The sequence below is a fragment of the Cylas formicarius genome, unplaced genomic scaffold, assembly GCF_029955315.1.
Source record: "Cylas formicarius isolate icCylForm1 unplaced genomic scaffold, icCylForm1.1 PGA_scaffold_10__41_contigs__length_53128322, whole genome shotgun sequence".
Taxonomy (NCBI): Eukaryota; Metazoa; Arthropoda; class Insecta; order Coleoptera; family Brentidae; genus Cylas; species Cylas formicarius.
In genome coordinates, this window is record NW_026844214.1 from 43,764,732 (window position 1) to 43,788,790 (window position 24,059).

Below are 24,059 nucleotides of genomic sequence, written 5' to 3' on the forward strand. Positions count from 1 at the left end.
TAAAGTTATTCAAAGAAACTTCCACAGTCTCCTCCTTCGGTTACTTTTTACAAAACGTCTGGATTTCTCCTGCGTCGGTTTTTGCTTAGTCGAACTTGCTGACGTTTCGCCAATATAGTAATAGTAATATAAAATTTTATTTATAGTTTAAAATGTATTTCCAAAAGTCAAAATCAAATTCGTATTCAATTTATTAGAGATCACATATACTTAAAATCGTGTTCTAAAATGAAGGAATGTACAACATTACAATATTATAATATAAAAATATTAACAAAAAAAAGTAAATGTATGTGGAACAATACAGATTAATATATAGCTATTCGTTTTCCGTCTTGGTTAAATATGTAAAGAAACAATTGAAATTACCAAGTACAGCTAAAAGCAAACTATACTCACAACAAGGATGATTGTCCCTGTTAATATATTCATTTTTAAATTACTATTCTGATCTTTCTAACCGCAGGGTATCGTATACATAATTGGAAGGAAAAACGACTACAAATAAAACTTTTTATTTTGAGAGAGCTCTTAAAAGCTAAAATAATTAACTTGCCCAACTGTACAACCGATCTTCGAGATTATATGTTAAAAAAACACTCATTCAGGTTTTCAATATCTGTTCTCCTATTTAGGTAATTAGGATTCTTTTTAAAATATATCATCTCATCTAAAATTATTTTGTTTACTTACAATGGAACCTTTATCAAAACCAAATGTATAAAGAGTATCGGATGCAGTATAGTCTGTATCAATTTTCATCGTGCTGACGTTTGCCCGCAATTATGAAAGTTACCTGCCAACGCCACTAAAACTCGGGTCCGGCAAGTATTAAATAACAGACCATTAGGGAAGGATTCTCAAAGGTTTTGGTAATAATACAATTTTTTTTTAATTTATTTAGGTGGGTATAATCTTATCAAATTACACTAAAAAAAAATGACATTAAATATATACAATAAATTCATAGCTAGGAATATATATATACATAATTACATTTTTATTCTAAATGTTTAGATCTAATTCTGTTTCACTATCACGGTCGTTATTGAGATTAATTAAAATATGTATAGAAATGTAAGAGTTTTTATAATGTATTGTACCCAATTTTTCCAGCTCTCAATTGGTATGTTATTAATTACATTTTTTATGAAATTTATAACACTGGGACTTAAAGTAGGAGCAACATTTTCTGTTCTGACCTTTGATTTTACTTGACTCCGCAAATGCTCTATAACGGTATGCCCAGCCTCTTCAGCCATGGGTACTGTTTTCCACATACATATGAATTTGGGACTTCCAAAAGTTGCAATTCTTTATAGTTGATTTAAAAATTAATATCATTTTCTAACAAATATTCCTGGATTTCGGGTATCGAAATTGATGAGGCTAGTGCTCTGTGTAGCTGACGACTGTGGTAGCTTGCGTTATCCATGACACTAACGTTGTTATTGGGAATATTTTTTAGAAGATTGTTTTGAAACCAATCAAACCATCCTCCATCATGGTATCTATATCTTTTAATTTCTTGAAGGTAATTAAATCTCCAAGTGCGTATTCTGCGTGATTCCATAACTACTTGTCTGTTGTCTATTTTGCGATACTTAAATCCCATTTTACAAATCACTCTACGGAGGCTAGCACGGTTTATATTCTTTTTCTTCAATTCTTCACTATTAATAATATCTCTTTTCGACGAGATTGGCGTTTTTGTAGACAGGTTTCTTTTAAAGCTTCTCGTTGAATAAGTCCCTCTACTAATTAAAGTTTCATACACATTTTTCACAACCTGTTGTGGATCAACCGATAAATGATTTCGACGTGACGTTGTTATATTGTCGTAAAATAACCTTTTTCGAAACGCATAGTAAAAACCATTATTCAACACTGGCACAAGTGGTCAACAGTCAAGAAATATATCAGAAAGAAAGAAATATACCTGGCCCACCCCTACCTTGTCACTCAAGCAAGAATAAATTTTTTTGTTAACGGCTTTACCCAATAACAATAGGTAATAGAATCGGTTTATTGGGGAGGGTCCGTCAACAGCCAACAAGATAAAGATTGAGACAGACTATCTCATTTATGTTCTAACGGTTTTGTTTTAAAGTCTTTACCAGGTTGTCCAATTTAAATTGATTGGTATTGCTCACACGGTGTTTAGTAAACGAGGGTTTTACCTTAGTTTTGGTGAAAAACTTTTTTGTACGGATTTCTTACATTTCAATGAAATTTTTGTAGTTGCTGTGGTTAAGACACGACTTACTTGTTCAGAAAGACCTTTATTATATGGATTTTTGTTGTATTGAATGGTAGTATTACTACGTTCAGCAGCTGAAGTTTTTGTGTTGTCCTATTGACATAAGAGATTGTTAATCATATTAGGAGAGTTGTTTTTAATTAAGTACTGTTTTGTCTAGATTAGTTAGTTTTGGTTAGTTTTGCGAAGATAGCTTTTAGGTTTTGTTCAATATTGATGTTCTAGGAAAACAAACGATGTGAAAGTAATTTAGGTGAAGCTTGTTCATAAATATAAGAAAGTGACTAACTGATACGAATAAAAGAAAGACTTAAGAAAGAATTAAGGAAAGACCTGGACAAGCTGTAAGAATGAAATATGGCTGAACGGGTCCTTACTTTGCATGGAATTTAATGATTTGGGGTTTTGTTAGGAAATATACTAAACCATTTATTTATGTATGTATTTATGTCAAAATCTAAAATAAAATTACAAATTATTTTTATTACCTACTTAAATTACTTAAAATTATTCATATAATATATCAGTATCTCTATCGCTATCATCGCCTGTTCTAATTATTATTTGTTCTATATTATTTGCAATATGCATATACGATTGTTCTATATGTTTAGAGAATTTGCCCAATCTTGGTGGAGGGATGTTAAAAACTTCGGTTTCTATAAGTTTGAGGACATTGGAGTTAACACGGGGAAAAACATTGTTACGAATCGCAGATTTCAGTTGGTGCCAAACATGTTCAATGGGAATAAATATACAGTGGTAAGGTGGAAGCCTTAAAACTGTATGCCCTAGATTTTTTGCATAATTATCACAGATGTATTCCTTTTGTAGGTTCAAGCTTTGTAGAACTTCAATTAATTGCTTTTTGGTATAATCTTCGTGAAGATAAATGTCGTTATTATACATGTAGTTTTGGTCACATGAGGAAGGGGTTTTAGTCATCTGTCTACTGTGATAACTTGCATTGTCCATTACAATTACGCTATTAGGAGGAATGTTTGGAACTATAAGGTTGTTCGGAAAGTCATTTCGTTTTTTCCCGTCAGAGGACTTAATTACGTTTTTTCGAAACCAACTTCACACTTAAGCCGCATAACCATTATATGTCTTGAGAGCTGATATTGCAAGGCTTGTGTGTGAAAAAGTTCTATTAATTCTACGCAGTAGTTTTTCGTTGGTGCCCTTTTAAATATGGAGAGCAATAAGCAGCATTTTCGTCATATTTTACTTTTTTACTTCAGAAAAGGTAAAAATGCTGTCCAAGCGAGAAAAAAATTGACGGATGTGTATGGAGAAGGCGTGTTAACAGTACGCCAGTGCCAGAACTGGTTTGCAAAATTTCGATCCGGCAATTTTGATGTCGAAGATGCACCACGGTCTGGAAGGCCGGTCGAAGCTGACAAAGATGCGATAAAGGCATTAGTTGATGCAAATCGGCGAATAACCACACGAGAGATCGGTGAGAGATTAAATTTGTCGAATTCGACTGTTTATAGCCATTTGAAAGGCATGGGCTTAACCTCGAAGCTCGATGTGTGGGTGTCCCATGTCCTTACGGAGCGAAATTTGTGTCGTCGCGTTGACGTGTGTGATTCGCTCCTCAAACGTCAAGAAAATGATCCATTTTTGAAGCGGATTATTACTGGGGACGAAAAATGGGTTGTATACAACAATGTTAAACGCAAGAGGTCATGGAGCAGAAAAGATGAACCGGCTCAAAGCGTGTCAAAAGCCAACATTCACCAAAAAAGGTGATGCTCTCCGTTTGGTGGGATGTCAAAGGAATCGTTTTTTTTGAGCTTTTGCCGGACAATACAACGATTAATTCAGAAGTCTATTGTCATCACCTGGACAAATTGAATGATTCACTTAAAGAGAAGAGGCCCGAATTAATTAACAGGAAGGGTGTAGTGTTCCACCAGGATAATGCGAGACCTCACACAAGTTTGGTCACTCGCCAAAAAGTTTTACAGCTTGAACGGGACGTACTGCAACATGCACCATATTCTCCAGATCTGGCGCCTTCCGACTACTATTTGTTCCGGTCCCTGCAAAATTTTTTGGATGGCAAAACCTTTACCTCAAATGAAGATGTCAAAAACCACCTGAACCAGTTTTTTGCCAGCAAGGACCAAAACTTTTATGAGAGGGGAATTATGTTACTGCCAGAAAGATGGCAAAAGGTGTTGGACCAGAATGGCCTATATATAATTTAATAAAATATTTATTCATTATACGAAAACTGTCTTTCATGTTCCCCAAAAAAAACGAAATGACTTTCCGAACAACCCAATAGTTTGTTTTTAAACCAACTTTCAAATAAATTAGCGGTGGTGTCTTGGTGGTAATCCAGAGAAGAATATTTAATATTTTTCGCAGACAGAGAAAGTCCATTTGGAATCAACCATCTTTATAGCCAGCATGCAAAATAGTTATTCTTTTAACTCTTTTTGATGGCGCGTTTGTTTTACACTTATCAATCAACCCAACCCTCTTCCGGGTATCATAAGTGTCGAACCAGGTTTCATCCAAGCAAATAATTGGCCTTTGTTGTTCTCTGTAAATCCTAATTTTTTCTAGATATTCCAGTCGCCATTTCCGAATTCTAATAGATTCCATTAAAACTTGCCTTTTGTCAATGTTTTTAAATCTAAAACCCATGTGTTGAATACCCTTTCATAAGGTAATTCTGCCACATTTAACACCGGTTTCATCTTTTTCAAGCCTCCTGATTAAGATATCTAATGTAAGCACTTTCATCTACACTCGAGAAAATGTCAGCATCGCTTCTTTTTTTCCTCGCTGAAATGGGATTATTCACAATTTTCCATACAGTTGATGTTGGAATTTTCATCAATGTGGCCGTTTCTTCTAAAGATGCTTGCTTGCTGGCACCACGTTCAATGAGAGTCAAATAAACATTGTTTATAACTTCCTTATTGTCAATAGAATAGTGTTTTCTACATTTGGGCGGGAGCATCTCCTGAGATACACTAGACTCGCACATATTTTGCATAATTCGCACAAGAATTATTACTAATAAACTTAAACTAAGTAGTATACCAAACCAAAGAATATTAAACATAGGTACGGACAACAATTTTACCTGAATTTAAATTCCGAAACTTTAGGTAATAATCTTGTTGCATTGTATGTTAATGACCACTCTATGAACAGACCATACCTTTCTGAAGAGGTTAGGTTATGATACAAATCTGTAATAATAGCGTTATTCCCTATAGTTACCAACACGTCTAAAAGCAGATGCTTTTTTTTTTCGTCGTAAATTGTAATCTTTTAAATTAATTTGATCTAGTGGTGCCGCTTTAAAAATATCTTCAACATGTCGTTAGTATATCGGAACAGTAGACAGCGTACAAGAAGTGGGAAGCCTGCTATAACAATGTGAGAATAACATGATATTTTTTCTCGATCATTGAAATCATGAAGTATTAAAGACCTGAAGTCATTTGCAAATTCAAAAGAATTCCTTTAAAGAAGATTTATTTAAGATATTTTGCAATAGTCAGTTTTTGTAAACGTGAGCCAACGAAGTTTTTAGAGGCATAAAAAAAACTTCTCGAAACGTCGTCCACATAAAAATTTGATATTTCATAAACCCAGCCCAGGATTCTGGATTAGATTACGCGGTTTTACCTGTGGAAAATAAGACAAAAATTTATCTGTCTTGGTTTTAACTTGTATATGTCGTGCTCCGTCGTCATCGATTTTTTTTTGTCACGTAAAACGCTTATTTTGCGACCGAAAGCCGGCCGAACCGTTTCGTTCGATTATCGTTTCGATTTCTAGCGCCAATCGAATCAGAATCCGTACCATTGTATAAAGGCGAACAGAACGAAGATTCGTTCCAAATTGTTCCGTTCGCGCCGAATAGTCATTACAAAGAAAACAGTTAAACAAGTAATAACTAATAATAGTCCAGGTAATAATAGGTAAATTCCGTTTGCTTATTAGTCATTACGGGTTACACGCCGTATTTTACAACGAAAACGGATCGAGCGGGTATAATTTATAAAATATCGTGCGAATGCGATAAACTTTTGAGCCGACGACTGCGGACGGCTTCCTGATAACGTACCGTTTCGAAAAAGGATTTTTTTTGCGTTTTGCGAACTTATTATAGAGGAAGGAATGTCGTGCGTAAGTGTACGCATTGATGGGCACTCGACTAAGTATGTATTACGTATAATCTAAGCTAAACTTGGGTCGATATCGATACCGGATCGACACTTAGCTCGGACAGCGAACTGCTCTTCACTCTCTATTTGCCCATTGTTGCGATTACATAAAAAATTGCTAGTAAATCCGAAGCTGCCAACTAACCAAAACTCACATATAATTTTATAATCCGACTTTATTATCACTTTTAAAAAACTTTATTGTAAAATAAATATTCGATTTGAAAATTTTAACAAGAATGTGTTTTAGAATGCACTTTTAATTTTTTTTATAGTGCTATCTTGTTCAAATTGTTTACAGACATGCTTTTTAATTAAAACAATAAGCATTTAAACCGTTTAAATTACTTATTTTCTGAGGTTTGTAAATATTTAAAGCAGATACGCTCCAATAATGTAACAAAGTCTTTTTTAAAGAAAATCATTAGTTAAAATTAGTTTCAATTCTTAAAAATTAATAAATAATTTATTTTATTTGTTTATTTTATTTTAAAATTGAATTTAAAACAAACAATTTGACAAAATATATAAGGCAAAAGGAGTGGCCATTAAATAATAATTAGTTCTGTGCTTATTGTACGAATTGTTATAACTCTAGACATAATCTGTCACATTTTTCGGTATCACTTATTCTATTAGCTACGTATTTTACTTATTTAAGTTAAATGTATAAAAAACCACTCATTTCCGCCAGGTATTGTAAACTATTAAAGGTTGGGCATGTTTGAAATGCGCCATTTTAGTCACGAGTTTGAATCGAGTGCTTAAAAAAAACAGTGACTGAGAAAAATTATTAACGTGTTGGCATATTATAGTTTTTCTACGACCATTACTTTTTGTGCACATATGACGTGAACATCAAAACTGACAATCGTCAAAACAATATAAGTGGCTAAAATCTCTCGGAAACATCTGATTGCTACCAAACCTGTCAATTGCAATTGCAAAATCCTGTTTTCCATAATTATAATAATTTCAAGATTTTGAGAATGTTAAATTGTTCAATATTTGGGTAAAATTACGGCTTTTGGATAATTTTTGCGGCGATAAATTTAAATACTATTGAATTAAATCACGTACTTGTTCACTGTGTTCAGTAAACCCAGGAGTTGTTAGTTGCGAACCTCAATCGCAGAATTACGTTTGCATACACATTTCTATGTAGCTACTAGGTGTATAGAGGCCTTGCCTATGCTATGATAATACCTGCAGGCACGCCCGAATTATTTAAAATGTCGTTTTCGATCAAGTCAATTCGACAGTTTTCAGTCTAGATGTGGCTTAGATGGTATCTTATCGAAATGTGAGTAAATCATATTAAATTTTCAAGGAAAAAACAAGTAAGGTATCTAGAGATCGCTGTTTAAACCAAAACTTCAGGTTGGTGTGTAAAATTTAGAGACATACGCGGAAGGTAGCGAAAATATCATAGGGAACTTGAACACAATTTTAATTTGAAAAATATTGCGTGTAAAAGTAAGTTTACACTATTATATGAACCAGAACAGTTCACAAAAAAATATTTTGGTAGTTCTATTTAATTTAAATCCTCTTAGAAACGCGCTGTAATTGGCTGTGACCGGTTGTGACGTCAATTCGCTAGTTTGAGACCGACAACGCGTTCGCCTTGGTGGTTTTAATTTTAATTTTAGTCTTTATCCTGTCGCTTGTTTTGTGTTTAGTATCAAAAAGAAAGTTTTCAAAATACCTTTAGTGGATATGTTTATTGTGACATTATTCAGCAAAAAAAAACAAAAAGGATTTCTTGTAAACTAGTGGAAACCTAAATACTGATTTTATATTATTATATATTGGCATTGATAATTTTAAGTGTTCTATATTTTATATAGATCAGAAAGCATGATGCAAGTTCGAAGATTTAAAAATGTTTGCTCGGTTAAGGCTAAAGTGACACCTAAACATAATGTTAACAAAAAACGACGGCTTTTAGTTTCTGGTAGACGAATGAAAAGTTTATCTGGCGTTTTACGGGTTGTACTCAAACACGATGGCACGTTTCGTAATATTGTTTTTGTATTGCTTCCATTATAATCATGTAAAGTACAAATACAAAGTGGCGTAGATTAAATACAAACACACCTTTACACGAGCCAAAAATAAACATAAATGATATAATTTTTGAACCATAACCTGAGAATAAGACTATAACATGTCACCGTAACGATGGAAAGGCAGCGGTATGACGTCACAATCATTCTCGCGCGTTTTGTTTCGTTTAAAAGGTGTTACAACTTGAATTATTTATTGTAACTGGGTTTTGAGTTTTGATATTTATAGAATTAAATAAATAAAAAACAATGTTCAAGTTCCCTATTTTGCGGTGCCTACTTGCGGCTCGTATTTTTCCGAATATGCAATTTTCTAAATGAGATTGTTTCACGACGAGTCTCCTACCCTCCTGCCGAAGCCAAGGCGATTCACGCACGACCTGATGCGATCTCCAGCATAAAAACGCAAAACGCGAAAATATTACGGACGACGGAAAAATTACGGTCAGCTGCCGTGACAAAAAAATTATTCTGGTTTGTTAAATTCATCGTTTTATTGCGGCGAAACGCATTTGACTTAAGCACCGTGACGTTTATTAATACAAAAACCGCACGGATATAGCCTTCGCAAACTATTCGTCCCCCAATGAAGGTGAGAGAGAGGAGGCTAGAGCTCCGATTACTATCGTCCCTATTTTTTTGCGCAACCTTCGGGTGAAGCTTTCGATAAGCGGCTCCAAACAGCACAACCGCACGCATACACAGGTTGTTATTTAATAATTGTCTGATACTTCACAGAGCGATTTCTCAAGTAAAACGTTACTGTAAACGGGTTAAAATTTTATTTGTATTTTTTCTGCATATTGTCTTAAAGAAAATTGTTTCCTGAGAGTTTTTTGCCATGAGAAATTGTTTTCATTTAGCTTTTATTTGAAGGAGGCAATGCCTGCATATTTTTTCTCATTTTCAAGGCCTGATGGGTTTTTGTACAAGCTTGTATTAATTTTTTGTGGCCAAAAATGAATTCCGCAATCCTATTTACCTGAAATAGGTCCTCTTATTAGGTATGGCTAGAAGCAACCGTTTTAGAAAGACTTTTGGTAGAAAATGTTAGTAAAATTGTATTTTTAAAATAAAATAAATTTTACTAATGCCAAAGTTTTCCGTCTTTAACATAGACGCCAATATTTTTAGTGGCCAACTGGCGCTAGATAATATCTAAATTAAGGTTAGGGAAGACTTTGGCGTGCTAGAGAGAAATTTTACTAGTCCGCTAAAAGTTTAATATTATCGTAAGTAAATGATAATAAAAATGTTACAATTAAATTATGTGGTAGTTCTTTAATACCCAGCAAAATTTTGTTGCTAAAGAAATATCACTGGTCCCTGAAATTTTACTGGTCCGTTTGAGAAACGCTGTACTACTAAAGTCAGTATAGTGAATACCTAAATTTGAGTGAAGAACGGACATCCAATTTTAGCTAAATCTAAACCACAAAATTATGTTTAAAATGTACGAGAAAACAGTCATTTGCTTGCCAATACACTAAAATGAACATGGAGCTTGGTATTTGCAAGATTATCTCTAATTATTAAAACTATTCAAAGAGTTCCTCGGAGGATTTACCAATGAACCACTTCAATGAAATTGAACATTTCACATTTCTTAACACTTGTAATGTTCTGCGATCCACATATTACGTTTTATACATTCTTTAGGAGGCTTGCGAAGTGTGAGCTAAATGAGCATTGGAAATGTATGCTTTAATATGACTAGTGTTAGCGAACGTGTCAGTAATAATTAATGATCGTTTGGGTACAGAATGGAAGAAAAGAAATGAACATAACGTAATTTAGAAAAAAACTTACACTTACGTTGTTAGACATTTAATGTTGATATCTTCATATGTTGATAATGAGATTTTTAGTTATAAAGAAGTGTAAATAAATTACATATATCATTCGATATAGGTCAACAAAATGGCGTATTTTCTTTTGTCCTGTTGGATTTGTGACTTATGATTTCCATTTACATTATCTGCACTTACAGCAAACATATTTTTTAGTTATGTTAATGAAATTTTATCATGTATTCGGGGTTTCATTAAATAACCAGCGAACTTTAATGTCACGAAGAAAAAATGGTTTCTTAGGAACTCTTAATTCTATTTTTAAAAAATCTGAAAAGATATACTCACCTATAAACTACCACAAGATCATTTTTAGGGGCAATTTGAAGTTCTTATTTCTGGTGAATTCCCAAATTCAGGAGTCACAAACAAGGAATGCCGTTAATTTGAAAAATATTACCATATTGACAACCTCCTATCACACAATAACCATAAGTGAAAATAATGAGCATTTGGAAGAATATGACATTTACAAAACATATCAAGAAAGAATAAAAGAAAAAATTGACAAATATGATTTTTTTAATTCTATATTTTATGTAGAAGGTATTAAAAAAATATGTTGCTTGCTTAAAATGTTTAGAAAAATTTATAAATTTAATTAAAGCATCAGAGGTTGTAAATAAAATGTGAAACTGCCGAGAATTTGTTTTTGTTTTTACAAAAAAGTAAATGGAATTTTGTGCAAGAAATGCGACACACTGCTGGCTTTCCCAATTGTACCCACATTACTAATGTTGTATCCACAATATTAAATAAATTTAGTAATCATTTGAATGACCACGATCCCATTGAAGGTCATGGTCTAAGTTTGATCACATTAATTTTAATATTCATATTCATTACGAAACAAAAAAAGAAACGATATTCTAAAAGATAATAAAATTTGAAGCCTCAACACAAAAAAAACATAATTTTTAGGTTAATTATTGCAATAATCTGATTGTGATTTTAGCAAATTTTTCCCAAAAATTCATTTTTATAACAAATTAGCCTGAGCGATATTTCATATAAAAATAAAATAATTATGAATTTGATAATTTATATCTGGCACCCCACTGATTCCTGGACCCTTTCAGGAATTATTTTCGCCCACCTTCCATAGTTACCATAGCAACCATTCATTTTTAGGCAGCACCCCCGCACTCGCCTAAATGTATATATTGTCATCATAACAATGGCAATTTTATGAATACCCTTAGTTGGACGTCTGTGGTTTACATATACACGAAATGACCCTTCCGTATAAACCATCAAGTTCATTGCAAACTTCACAGTGTTACGGCTTTTTTGCCATTAGCAAGACATTTAATACGTAAAAATATTATTCTGTGTATGGTGTCCCGATTAAGCGATGTCCAGCACTGGCAACATTGTCTCAACCCGTCAAGATATTCGTATCATGGTAAAATCGTTGTATATCTACGGTTAGATTTTGTTGCTGGTTTGCCATATTGGCATCGTCAAACTAAAGGTTCTGTATAGAGTTAAAGGCAAAAATACGGCGGCTGCAGAACAGACGTTCGTAAAAGCGGGAGTGCGCGGCGTGTTAACCCACGTCTGCGTGTATACACCGAAGATCATCGACCAGCGGAGCAAAGCGACGCGTTGCAAAGATGGACGACCTTGGGCTGGTCACACTTCTGGTCAGTAATGGACAAGGTCCGGCCGGTGAAAATGTGGCCTTGACTTCGACGATGAGTTTAAACTGACGCCCGATCGCACTTTCTAAACGCAACGCTATCGCTAATTCTACACGAGTCCGCCAGATGGCGACTCGCGCGTCTAGGATTCTGGGAAATTAATCCATTACGATAACATCTAAATGGTTAAAGTCTGTTCATAGATATAAGAAAGTGACTAACTGATACGAATTAAGGAAAGACCCGGGCAAGCTGTAAGAATGAAATATGGCCGAACAGGTCCGTACTTTGCTTAGGATTTAATTATTTGGGGTTTTGTTAGGAAAGATACTAAACAATATTTATTTATTTATGTATGTATTTATGTCAAAATCTAAAATAAAATTACAAATTATTTTTATTACCTACTTAAATTACTTAAAATTATTCACATAATATATCAGTATCACTATCGCTATCATTGCCTGTTCTATATTATTTGCAATATGGATATACGATTGTTCTGTTTTTTCTATATGTTTGGCAGAATTTGCCCAACTTAGTGGAGGGATGTTGGAGTTAACACGGGGAAAAGCATTGTTACGACGAATGGCAGATTTCAGTTGGTGCCAAACATGTTCAATGGGATTAAATATACAGTGGTAAGGTGGAAGCCTTAAAACTGTATGCCCTATATTTTTTGCATAATTATCACAGACGTATTCCTTTTGTAGGTTCAAGCTTTGTAGAACCTCAATTAATTGCGTTTTGGTATAATCTTCGTGAAAATAAATGTTGTTATTATACATGTAGTTTTGGATTGTTGCTTTTGTGTCACATGAGGAAGGGCTTTTAGTCAACTGTCTACTGTGATAACTTGCATTGTCCATTACAATGACGCTATTAAGAGGAATGTTTGGAACTAGTTTGTTTTTAAATCAACTCTCAAATAAATCAGCGGTGGTGCCTTCATGGTAATCCAGAGAAGAATCTTTAATATTTTTCGCAGACCGAGAAAGTCCATTTGGAAACCAACTATCTTTAGAGCCAGCATGCAAAATAGATAACTATTTTGCATGCTGGCTCTAAACCTCTTTTTGATGGCGCGTTTGTTTTACACTTATCAGTTGAGTCAACCCAACCCTTTTCCGGGGTATCATAAGTGTCGAACCAGGTTTCATCCAAGTAAATAATTGGCCTTTGTTGTTCTCTGTAATTTTTTCTAGATATTCCTGTCGCCATTTCCGAATTCTAAAAGAATCCATTAAAACGTGCCTTTTGTCAATTTTTTTAAATCTAAAACCCTTGTGTTGAATACATTTCCATATGGTAGTTCTGCCACATTTAACACCGGTTTCATCTTTTTCAAGCCTCCTAATTAAGATATCTAATGTAGGCACGCTTTGTTCATCGTATAACTGGTAAATTTTACTCTGTATTATATCTAGATCACTTTCATCTACACTCGAGAAAATGTTAGAACCGCTTCTTTTTTTCCTCGCTGAAATGGGATTATTCACAATTTTCCATAGAGTTGATGTTGGAATTTTCGTTAATGTGGCCGTTTCTTCTAAAGATGCTTGCTTGCTGGGATCACGTTCAATCAGAGGTAAATAAACATTGTTTATAACTTCCTTAGTCTCAATAGAACAGTGTTTTCTACATTTAGGCTGGAGCATCCACTGAGATATACTAGACTCGCACATATTTTGCATAATTCGTACACGAATCAACCAACACACGCTGTATTACACACGAAATAAGAATGATTACTAATAAACTTAAACTAAGTAGTATACCAAACCAAAGAATATTAAACACAGATACCTGAATTTAAATTCTGAAACTTTATGTAATAATCTTGTTGTATGTTATTGACCACTTTCTTATATCTATGAACAGACCATACCCCTTTAGCCATTCATTGGTGCAAATTTACTGCTTTTTCCTGTGTTTCGAATTTGACTCACAACACGACTAACTTGGAAACGGTGCGGGATATAGTGCGGCTTAAATAGGTGCGTACCACTGAGCCCGGTAATATTCTGTTAAAAAATTAGGCGCTCTCGTAACTACGGCGGTTTTCCGGAATTTTTCTAACTTTTTTTTTATTTTCCTCTTTTGTACAAGTAAAAATTTTTTCTTATACTTAGTTGCCATATTGGGCTTATTACCTAGTGAATTCTAGTGACAAATTCGAAATATTAAAGAAAAATATATATAAACAACAATTTGATAGATTATGTCGTTAGAAATGCATTGTACAAAATACTGAACTACTTATTCAAAAAACGTCATCGAATTAATCGGATAGAAATATCGCAGAGTTTGGTTCGTTATTACGTGAGTAAAATTGAAATCGAAAAATAAGAATGACTCATAAAAAATTACCATAATGATGACTGATGAATATATTATTAACAATAAATCGTAACAACATAAAACTCTTCTTCCTAATCTGCGGTATTACTTTGGTCTACGTTCTCGATCTTAGAAACATTTTTCCAAAAGTCTGTTTTTCAGTTGTAGGCGCAATTCTTGTTACAAAATTTCAACATGCCGTTAGAAAAATCCTTAAATAAACTTAATTTTACACTATATTCCCAGTGGCGGATTTACATAAGGACTTGCAGCAAGCTGAAGCACGGAGTATTAAAAAAAATATGTATATTTATTTTATTTTTTTCTATTTTCTTTTCTGCCCTGCATTTGATTTTAGAGCCAAGCAAAGCCATTTCTGCCCATACCATTTAAAATTTCAAGGATGTATAATCGCAGCTTATTTTCCACGTAAAAACAAACCATCGCATTTTGCTTCTTAACGGCAAAAAATATTTGAATCGTTTCACTTTTTACCACTCAAAGAATCACCTCCTGTTTGGCCGCGTTTACTTATATTCATACATAAATAAAAAATAAATTTATAAATACATATAAATTGTTCTTTTTTTTGGGTCACCGTGTTACGGCGCTTTCCTAAAAATCCAAAAGAGTTGAAAGCTAGCGTTAAATCGAGACGACATCGCGACGACGGAGTGTGTGCACACAGGATGTTCGATTACCGCAAGGCCTCTTGAATACATTAATGAACGCGTCCAAGTTTAATGTCCCGTCATTACAAAGAATTTGTCCTTGCCGCGTCGTCGACAATTAGCAAATATAGTAGTAACACTCGAAATTACTACGAAACGAGCAGTTTGTTAAACCCGTCGCTATACCGTACGGAGCGACCATTGTTTTCATTTATTGACCTCGCGGCCGATATCGTTTCTAACGCACTCCGATGGCTCATGGGGCCGCGTTAGAAAAACCGCAATTTGGTATCGTGGTCTGCGCCGAGATTTACACACCTGGCAGTCCTAGAATACTGAAAAATCTCTTTATAACAGCTTTTGTCTCTTTTTACGGTTAAAACACTTCTTCTTACTTTTTACAAAACTTCTGGATTCCTCCTGCGTCGGTTTTTGCTGAGTCGAACTTGCTGACGTTTCGCCAATCATCCTGTTGGTTTCTTCAGAGCTTAACCAATCCTTCTCACCTTAATCGAAAAATGCTTGCCTGGAACATATTTTTCTTATAACGGTCAAAATTTTGAACAAACGTCGGGAACAGCTATGGGTTCTGCCCTATCACCAGTCATCGCGAATATATTTATGGAAGCCTTTGAGAAGAAAGTTCTCGACATCTTTCATCTAAAACCAAAATTATGGAAACGCTACGTCGATGATACCTTCGTTATTTGGCCACATGGTCAAGAAACCCTAGTAGACTTTCTTAGACATTTAAACTCTATACACCCTAACTTACGTTTGGAACATAGTTGGAAACTAATCTTATCAATAGACCATCAGACCAACATTGGATCATCAACTATGTCAGCCCGACTCACTGAACCCAGAATTAAAACACTTTACCTTTGCTCTTCTTTCTAATAATTTCCACATTAAAGATATTAAGCGGTCCCACTTACACACTTCACCACAACCTTCCAATAGCAATGAGGCCGAAAGCAATCCTACACTTGCCAGTTCCTTACATTCAAAATATCAATCACTACATATCAAAAGTTCTAAAGAAGTATAATGTCAAAAACCAGGTTTACCACTTGTCCAAAAATCTCTCAACATCTTCGGTACGTCAAAGACAAAATTCCATTTGAGATGCCAGGAGTTTACAGCATTCCACGCATATGCGGCACAGAATACATTGTTGAGACCGGACTAAAAATATTAACTCATCCGAGAGGGTGATTATTCCTTCCATTTAGCTGCGCCGCCTCAAACAATACATAAACAGGTACAGAGTAAAATGCGAGCCAGTTTCAGTCAAATTCTGAAGAAACCAACAGGATAATTGATGAAACGTCAGCAAGTTCGACTCAGCAGCAGGAATCCAGAAGTTTTGTAAAAAGTATTACAGTAGTCTGCGGAAGTTTCTTTGAAAAATTAACAAAACTTCTTCTTTTTTTTTCCTATTTAAAATCTCGTGATCTGTTATTTGGTAAGTTCCTCCGTATCAGTTCCTGGGGCTTCTCTTAGGTGGTCTTCCGGGTGCTCTTTTCCCTATTGGTTTCCTTTCAAGTGCAATGCGTGGCAGTCTCATCTCTTTCACTCTTCTCACGTGTCTTGCACCTCACATCGATCCCTGATATCAGCGTTCCTAATTCGGTCTCTCCTTGTTTTTCCCACTATAGTCCTGAGCGTTTCCATTTCGGCTACTCGAAGCATGGTTTTCGTTTTGTTGGATTCTTCTCTGGTTTCTATTCCGTATGTCGTGATTGGCTTGTTACTTGTCTTATAAATCCTAACCTTGCTATCCTTTCGCATGTATCCGTTCGCCCCTATTATCTGCCTTAAGCAGTCCGAGATGGCAGTGGCTTTGTTTATCTGGCTTCACTGGGTCGTGATAACTCGACAGATCCATACCCAGATATTTAGATTGTACCAACTTACATCTTACGGGCTCTTTAGCAAAGGTCATGTTTTTCGTTTTTTTCTGTAGATATGGCCATGTTCATAACTTGGCTGACCTGGCAGAATTTGTGTAGTTGTCTCTGTAAATCGTCCTCCGTTTCCGTGAAAAGGGCTACATTATCATACCATATACCATGCTGATTCTTTTATTCTCTCCCATTCGATATCCCATATTCAGTGGTGATACTTCCTCTATATTTCTGTTCATTAAGAGATTGAACAGACATGGCCTAAGGCTGTCACCTTGTCTGATGCCTCCTGGTGTCGGTATCTCTTCCGTATAAGTGTCTCCGGCCTTTACTTTAGTCATGTTTTTGATATTGAGATTGCGGACTGCTCTTAGGATTGTGTCTGGCGTTTCTGTCGCTATCATTATATGTCGGAGATGCGAACCCTATCAAATGCCTTGGTCAAATCGATGAAGTAGACATACGCTGGCGTATTATATTCGATTGACCTTTCTTTTAGTTGTTTGATAATGAAACCTTGTTGTTCCTCTCTGTTTGTTATTTCTGTCTCAAATGTTTCCTTCATAAAGAGTTTCGTGTTTATGTTCAACAGAGTTATGCCCCTGTAGTTGTCTGGATGCGTCTTCTAAGTATACTTTTATGCCATTCCGTAGGTATTTCCGGTGTTTCTAAAATTTTCTTGTAGAGCATTTTTAGATGTTTTCCTAGCTCAGATCCGGAGTATTTTAATGTGCGTGTGTGATGCGGTCTGTTCCGGGAGCTTTTCGGTTTTTCAATTTTTTGATGTTTGCCATTAGCTCTTCTTCGTTCAGTGATGTTTAAAACACAAACAATTTTATTTATGTAGGAAGTACCATCATCATACTTATTTTTTTTTAATTTAGCTCTTTTTAAATCTTGTTGAAATCCACTAAACTCTGATCACTTTGAAAACAGATGCTCGAGAGACTCCTCGGGGTTTTCCGTTTTTAATATAAAGGCCATTTAGAGCGAATTAATTTTCTATATCCGTATGCGCTACGAAAGCAAGTCAAAATGAATGTGTTAAATCGCAATTTCTTCAATAGGACTGGTCTTTGGTTTAACTTCTAGATAGCGACGACATCGTCCAAGAATATGCACGATTCGGTTTCCAGATGAATATGCAAATAAAACTAAATGTTTTTATATTTGTTTTGTATAAAGGAAGGCACAGATTCCCATAAGGTCAACTACTACTTTTATTTTTATTTGCTTATGTAAATCCAGCTTTAAGCTCTTTTGTGGTAAAGTAACCTGTATTTTAGACCCTGGAATAAAGCTTCTGTCCACTTTTTGTTTACTTCTTTTCATTTGCGATCTATTTAAAACGTTAAATTTTTCAGAATTTGTGTTTGACAACATCGATTTAAAATCACTTGACGCTCCACACACAGGAAAATTTAGCCATTATAAAACATACAAACAAGAGTATGAATTTTCTTATATAGAGTTTTTGTAAATCATGTATTTCTTTTATTTATTTATTTATTTATTACTAGCTTGTATTTTTTTATGGAATACCATCAAGGAAAGAACAATTCAATATTCAATTCATGTGGTAAGACGTGAGGGATACGAATTACTTTTGTTGATGATAGAGGGAAAAGTACAGGGAAAAAGAGCAATAGAAAGACTTGGCTACAGAAATTTTTCGTGCTACAGTTTCAAAAGTTATAATCTCAGGGAGAGGGTGTGAATTGAAGAAGAAGCCTTATTTACAGTTTGAAATCTATTACTGCTGGAATAAATTTTATACTAATTTTGCAAACAATGTGTGGGCATTTTAACTGGTAATTGGTACTAACGGTACTTTTAGTGGTAAAAGTCCTGTAGCATTTTAATCTTTATACCGAACTCAATGTTGATTGTCAAAGGCTAGATGATTAATGATTTTAAAAAGAGACAGTAAGTGAGTCACAACTTTTCTGTTGTGCAATATTAACATTTTTTGAGTATCTAAGTTGTTGACACAAGCATCAGGCTCTCTTTGTAATAAAAAATATTTCTATTTTTAAGCTGATCATTAACTCATTAATTACTGCAACTATCGGGGATCAGTCCTTACAAAAGAAAATGGTCACGAAATATTTGTTTACCCAAATTTAAAAATGAATATTCATGAACCCAAGTACAAAAACAGTTTGTACATCGCTTTTCTCTTTTTATAATCGCTTCTCCGATCCATACACACAATATTTTTACTTGAAACTTCCCGCTTTCAAAAGTTAATACACCCTGTACTATTGATTGCGTTTCCGTCGCAATCGATATGCCCCAATTATCGGAAAATTTTCGAAGCGAAGCCAAAAACGGACGAGTTTACGAATTCCATTTCTAACTCGTCATGATTTGTTCCGGATGCAACACCGGAATACGAAACACCCAATCGCATTCAGTCACCGGGAAGTAAATTAGGTTCGTATATAACGGGTTCTCCCATCTAATCGACAAAAATATTTGTTCGAGTCAAACAACACGCTGCAATCTCGGAAACACTGAAAACATTTCCCGCTAATTTGGCCTTGGCATTGTTCAAAAAAATCTGTGTCACACGCAGGCCGATAATTAAAGTAAATTGGTTCGATTGCCACGTTCCCCAGTGTCGGGTTTGGCCGTTTTCTTTTCAATAACGAAAGGGGTTCGCGAATGAACTGGAGATCTTTGCGTATTGTTTTTTTTAAATACGCAAGACAGCCAATTTGATGAATGTATTAAACCCTCAAAGGATGGGTCCGTGAGAAGGGAGTGATATATCCTGTCATCTCTCGCCAATCCCTATAGAGTTCGAAATCAAAACCAAAGAAAGGGTGCTAACTTCAATTTCAAACCACATGTTTCCAAAAATCGAGAAATATTTGTAGCTTTATTTTGAGATGGGGGTCACCAAATCACCACAATCACAAATGGGTAGGCGAGCAGCAACTTACGTTACTTCTGAGGAGGCTACTAACTAACTTGTGAAAACAAGGCTTAGTAGGAGACGTATCAAAGTGTGAACTATTATGACGCGTTAAGCCTTCCAACACAGGCAAAGATAATTTGCAAATATTTTTAAGGGCCCTTCGGGAGTCCGAAATAATAATTTCTTAGTTGATGTTACCGAAATCAGTCCAACTTGGTTCTAAACCAACACTAAAAGTCTCCACTCAACAAATAGATGCTTTTACACGATGTCCTTGAGCAACCCAAATGTCGTTTCTACTGCTGAAAATTGCAATGATGACTCGACCGTCCTCATTTTTCGTTAAATCTGCTGGTGGAAAATTCTCCGGAATTGGTATGATTTTTACTCGGCTGAAAATCGTGTAGATGCAGTGAAGTCAAAAGTATGGAGAGGCATGGAAACACACAGTATCAGAACAGTTCTAGGATAGCAACCAAACCAACTTCTGCTCATAAAACGGAACGTATTAGCCTAAACTTTTGCTTAGGTCTTGGTCTGAACCTTCATTGTAGACTGTCCAACATGTGTTCATTTGCGTTCTATTTTTTGTACATCGCATTAAAAAGAGGACGGAAATAATAAATCATATTACTATGCCTGTTATGAGAGTTTTTCCTTTTCACAATTAGTTTAGGAAGACTACTTAAAAACAACAGTGTTGTGTGTTTTTTTTTTCGCCAATAAATTAGTTTCTTCGGCTTTAAAACTCATATATTAATTTTCCGAGCGAGATGTAAATAGAATCAGAACTTAATTGGTAATGATTACCGTTAAGAACAAATTGAAATAATTAAAACAACCTCCAACCGAGTGTTCAGTTTACCAGATTTTACACGCGTCCATATTTATTATACGCACCGCTATTTATCAATTTTTGTTTTAGTTCTTTTGGCACCGCGTTACTATAATTTAATAAATTACGCCTTTACACGTGTCTCTGCCGATTACCGATAAATTTTAACGATTTAGGAACAAGGTTATGTAGATAATTCCGACATTTTGGTTCGTTAACAAGACTTACGACGTTGCTAAATTTCGGTTAGTTTGCTTCTTAACAAACGCACAAAAAGTAACATCAACTAAAACCAATCGCAGCTTTCAATTACAATACATTGCGAGTGTACGTACAGTGCGTTCCGTCCTGATTAAAATCAAGATCAGATGAGAACTGTCCAACCACTTTACAGACGCGAAAACAATTCATTCCAAACCATTTACTAACGTATTAATACTGTGCTTAATTATAAGAGAATTTTAAAAATGAACGTGGCCGCTTGATCTTCCTTCGTACTTCCTTAACTATCATTTGTACGTTGCGAGTGTACAACATTGTATCGGTAGCTCGCTGCGTTTACATTCAACACCCAACGCGGTGTTGCCGTATAATCGATTTCCTTACAGTGGCGTTCGCGAACATTATTTTGCCATTCTGCTCTATGACACTTTTATCAGTACCATTCGATATTTAGTGACTATTGACAATGATTTTCTGATTTCTTTCCAGAGATGAAACACGAGTAATGTCAAGATGGCGGCAACCGACGGTCAGATCACAGTGGCTGCTGCCCGATGGGCGGACGAGGGAAACTATCTGCGCGAATACGTCACCAAGTACCAGCTGCCAGCGGTCGTGAAAATCATCAAGGGCCAATATGGCGGTCTCGGCGTACCTACGTTGCCGAGTCCCGGCCTGCATTCGACCGCCATGCTAGTCTCCGCAGGCCGGAGACAAAAGATTATCGCGCAGGCCGTCAAAATCAAAGAGGGGCGGAGACTGGTGTGCGTGGGGCCTAGGTAAGGTTAGATCGTAGACGTTTAATTAGGGAAGGGGTCTGTCAATGTTTGCGGCGATGCCAGATACAGTTTATTATATTACATGCATCAGCATTGCAAGCAATTAACCATTTACAAGATGTCAGCTGAATTATGAGACTGCATTTGGAAAATATTATGAAGTAAAATTAAAATGAATCGTTTATTAATCGTTAATTATTAGTTTGAATGATTTTGAATCACTCTGGGCTATTAAATAGGCTACAAACATATCAAGAAGATGTCAGCGCCGTCATCAACCACATATTATCATCTGTCTCTTTAAAATATACCATTTAGCATCGTACTAAAGACAGAAGGATATTATTGCTTACTGAATAATTAGCTTTATTCACAAAAGTATAAATGTGCTCTAAATATATATATATATATATATATATATATATATATATATATATATATATATATATATATATATATATATATATATATATATATATATATATATATATATATATATATATATATATATATATATATATATATATATATATATATATATATATATATATATATATATATATATATATATATATATATATATATATATATATATATATATATATATATATATATATATATATATATATATATATATATATATATATATATATATATATATATATATATATATATATATATATATATATATATATATATATATATATATATATATATATATATATATATATATATATATATATATATATATATATATATATATATATATATATATATATATATATATATATATATATATATATATATATATATATATATATATATATTCTCACGTATTGATTCACGGATGGAAAAATGTGATGACACTATACTCCGGGATATCATCCGTTCGCTCGTTGAACTCCGACTGGAATCCTGCAAATCCTGCATCCGACTGGAATCCTGCAGACGTTTCGCCAAAATCTCACTTGGCATCTTCAATGCTCGCGCTCCGAAAACACTTCGAACACTCGAAGTGTTTTCGGAGCGCGAGCATTGAAGATGCCAAGTGAGATTTTGGCGAAACGTCTGCAGGATTCCAGTCGGATGCAGGATTTGCAGGATTCCAGTCGGAGTTCAACGAGCGAACGGATGATATCCCGGAGTATAGTGTCATCACATATATATATATATATATATATATATATATATATATATATATATATATATATATATATATATATATATATATATATATATGCAGTGCGAAGTCTAGCCTAAGTCTATTGAAAATTAACCCTGATGAACCAAATATCATCCTATCCAACTAAAATCCAGTTTAGCACTATCTACTGTTCCCATTGCAATAAATATACTAACAAATTTGTGCCTAGACAAAAATATATATATATATATATATATATATATATATATATATATATATATATATATATATATATATATATATATGTGTGTGTGTGTGTGTGTTAAAAATTTTAATTTATTTCTGATGTCTTTGCATAATAAAAATGAGAGAGGAGCTCGCACAACGGTACTTTCATTTTGGTACTTAAAAAATAACTGGAGCACCGTCGCTTAAGGTACGTTGAGTAAGAATTTTTATATATTCGGTGAAGAGTAAATTGTAACTAAGGCAGACTACATGTTAAATTGTGGCAGTCGATAATGATTCTCAAATGTCTTCTTCCCTTCTTCCCAAAGAAGACAATATTCTGCAAACTGAAACGTCATTCGTTTAAGAACACGATAACAATTGAAACTTAACTGTCCTTGATGGGGAAAAAGTAGATCGATTCGGTTTAAAACGAACAGCGATTTAATTACACGTTTTCGGTCTGGCCTACCGACTTAATAACTGGCCAAATGGCATTTTGCCACACTCGTCGAATAGGCAGGCACGTATAACCTTAATCGTAGTATCTTGTAGTGTTAAGTGCTGTAGTTTTTTTAAACGCACGTTGTACGGAGCAATGTTTTCCTTCGACAGTTTACTATCAACGAATATAAGATTTGTGAAAGGAAAAGTTTTTACATTTTACATTTATATTAAATAGTAACGGAATTAAGGAAATTATAAAGCTTTTTTTTTGTATGTTAAAGTCTATGTTTAAACCTATGTTTAAGCTTGTGCGTGCTTGCTGGAAACTTACCGCAATACTATTTATAGAATAAGAATAGAATAAGGATGAGACACTCTGTATAAAGAATATTATTAGAGCCAGTAAATATTTATAGGGAACAATTTTATGGTATTTTTTACAATAAGAGGAATTTCAGTTTAAGATGCACATGTTTTTTCTCAATCCTATTCAAAAGTCAAAGTTTATGATTTTTATTGATGGTGACGATCGGCCT

General features: G+C 34.4%; 1 protein-coding gene across 2 annotated transcripts in view; it reads left to right on the plus strand.

Annotated features, from left to right (window-relative positions):
• LOC132700383 (uncharacterized) overlaps positions 1 to 24,059 on the plus strand; it is an 81,388-nt gene that overhangs the window by 25,680 nt on the left and 31,649 nt on the right. For both annotated transcript variants that reach the window (XM_060667667.1, XM_060667659.1), the window contains exon 2: positions 21,415 to 21,704. In XM_060667667.1, the coding sequence (XP_060523650.1) occupies positions 21,439 to 21,704 (266 nt within the window). In that variant the 5' untranslated portion in view covers positions 21,415 to 21,438. The remainder of the gene's footprint in view (positions 1 to 21,414; positions 21,705 to 24,059) is intronic.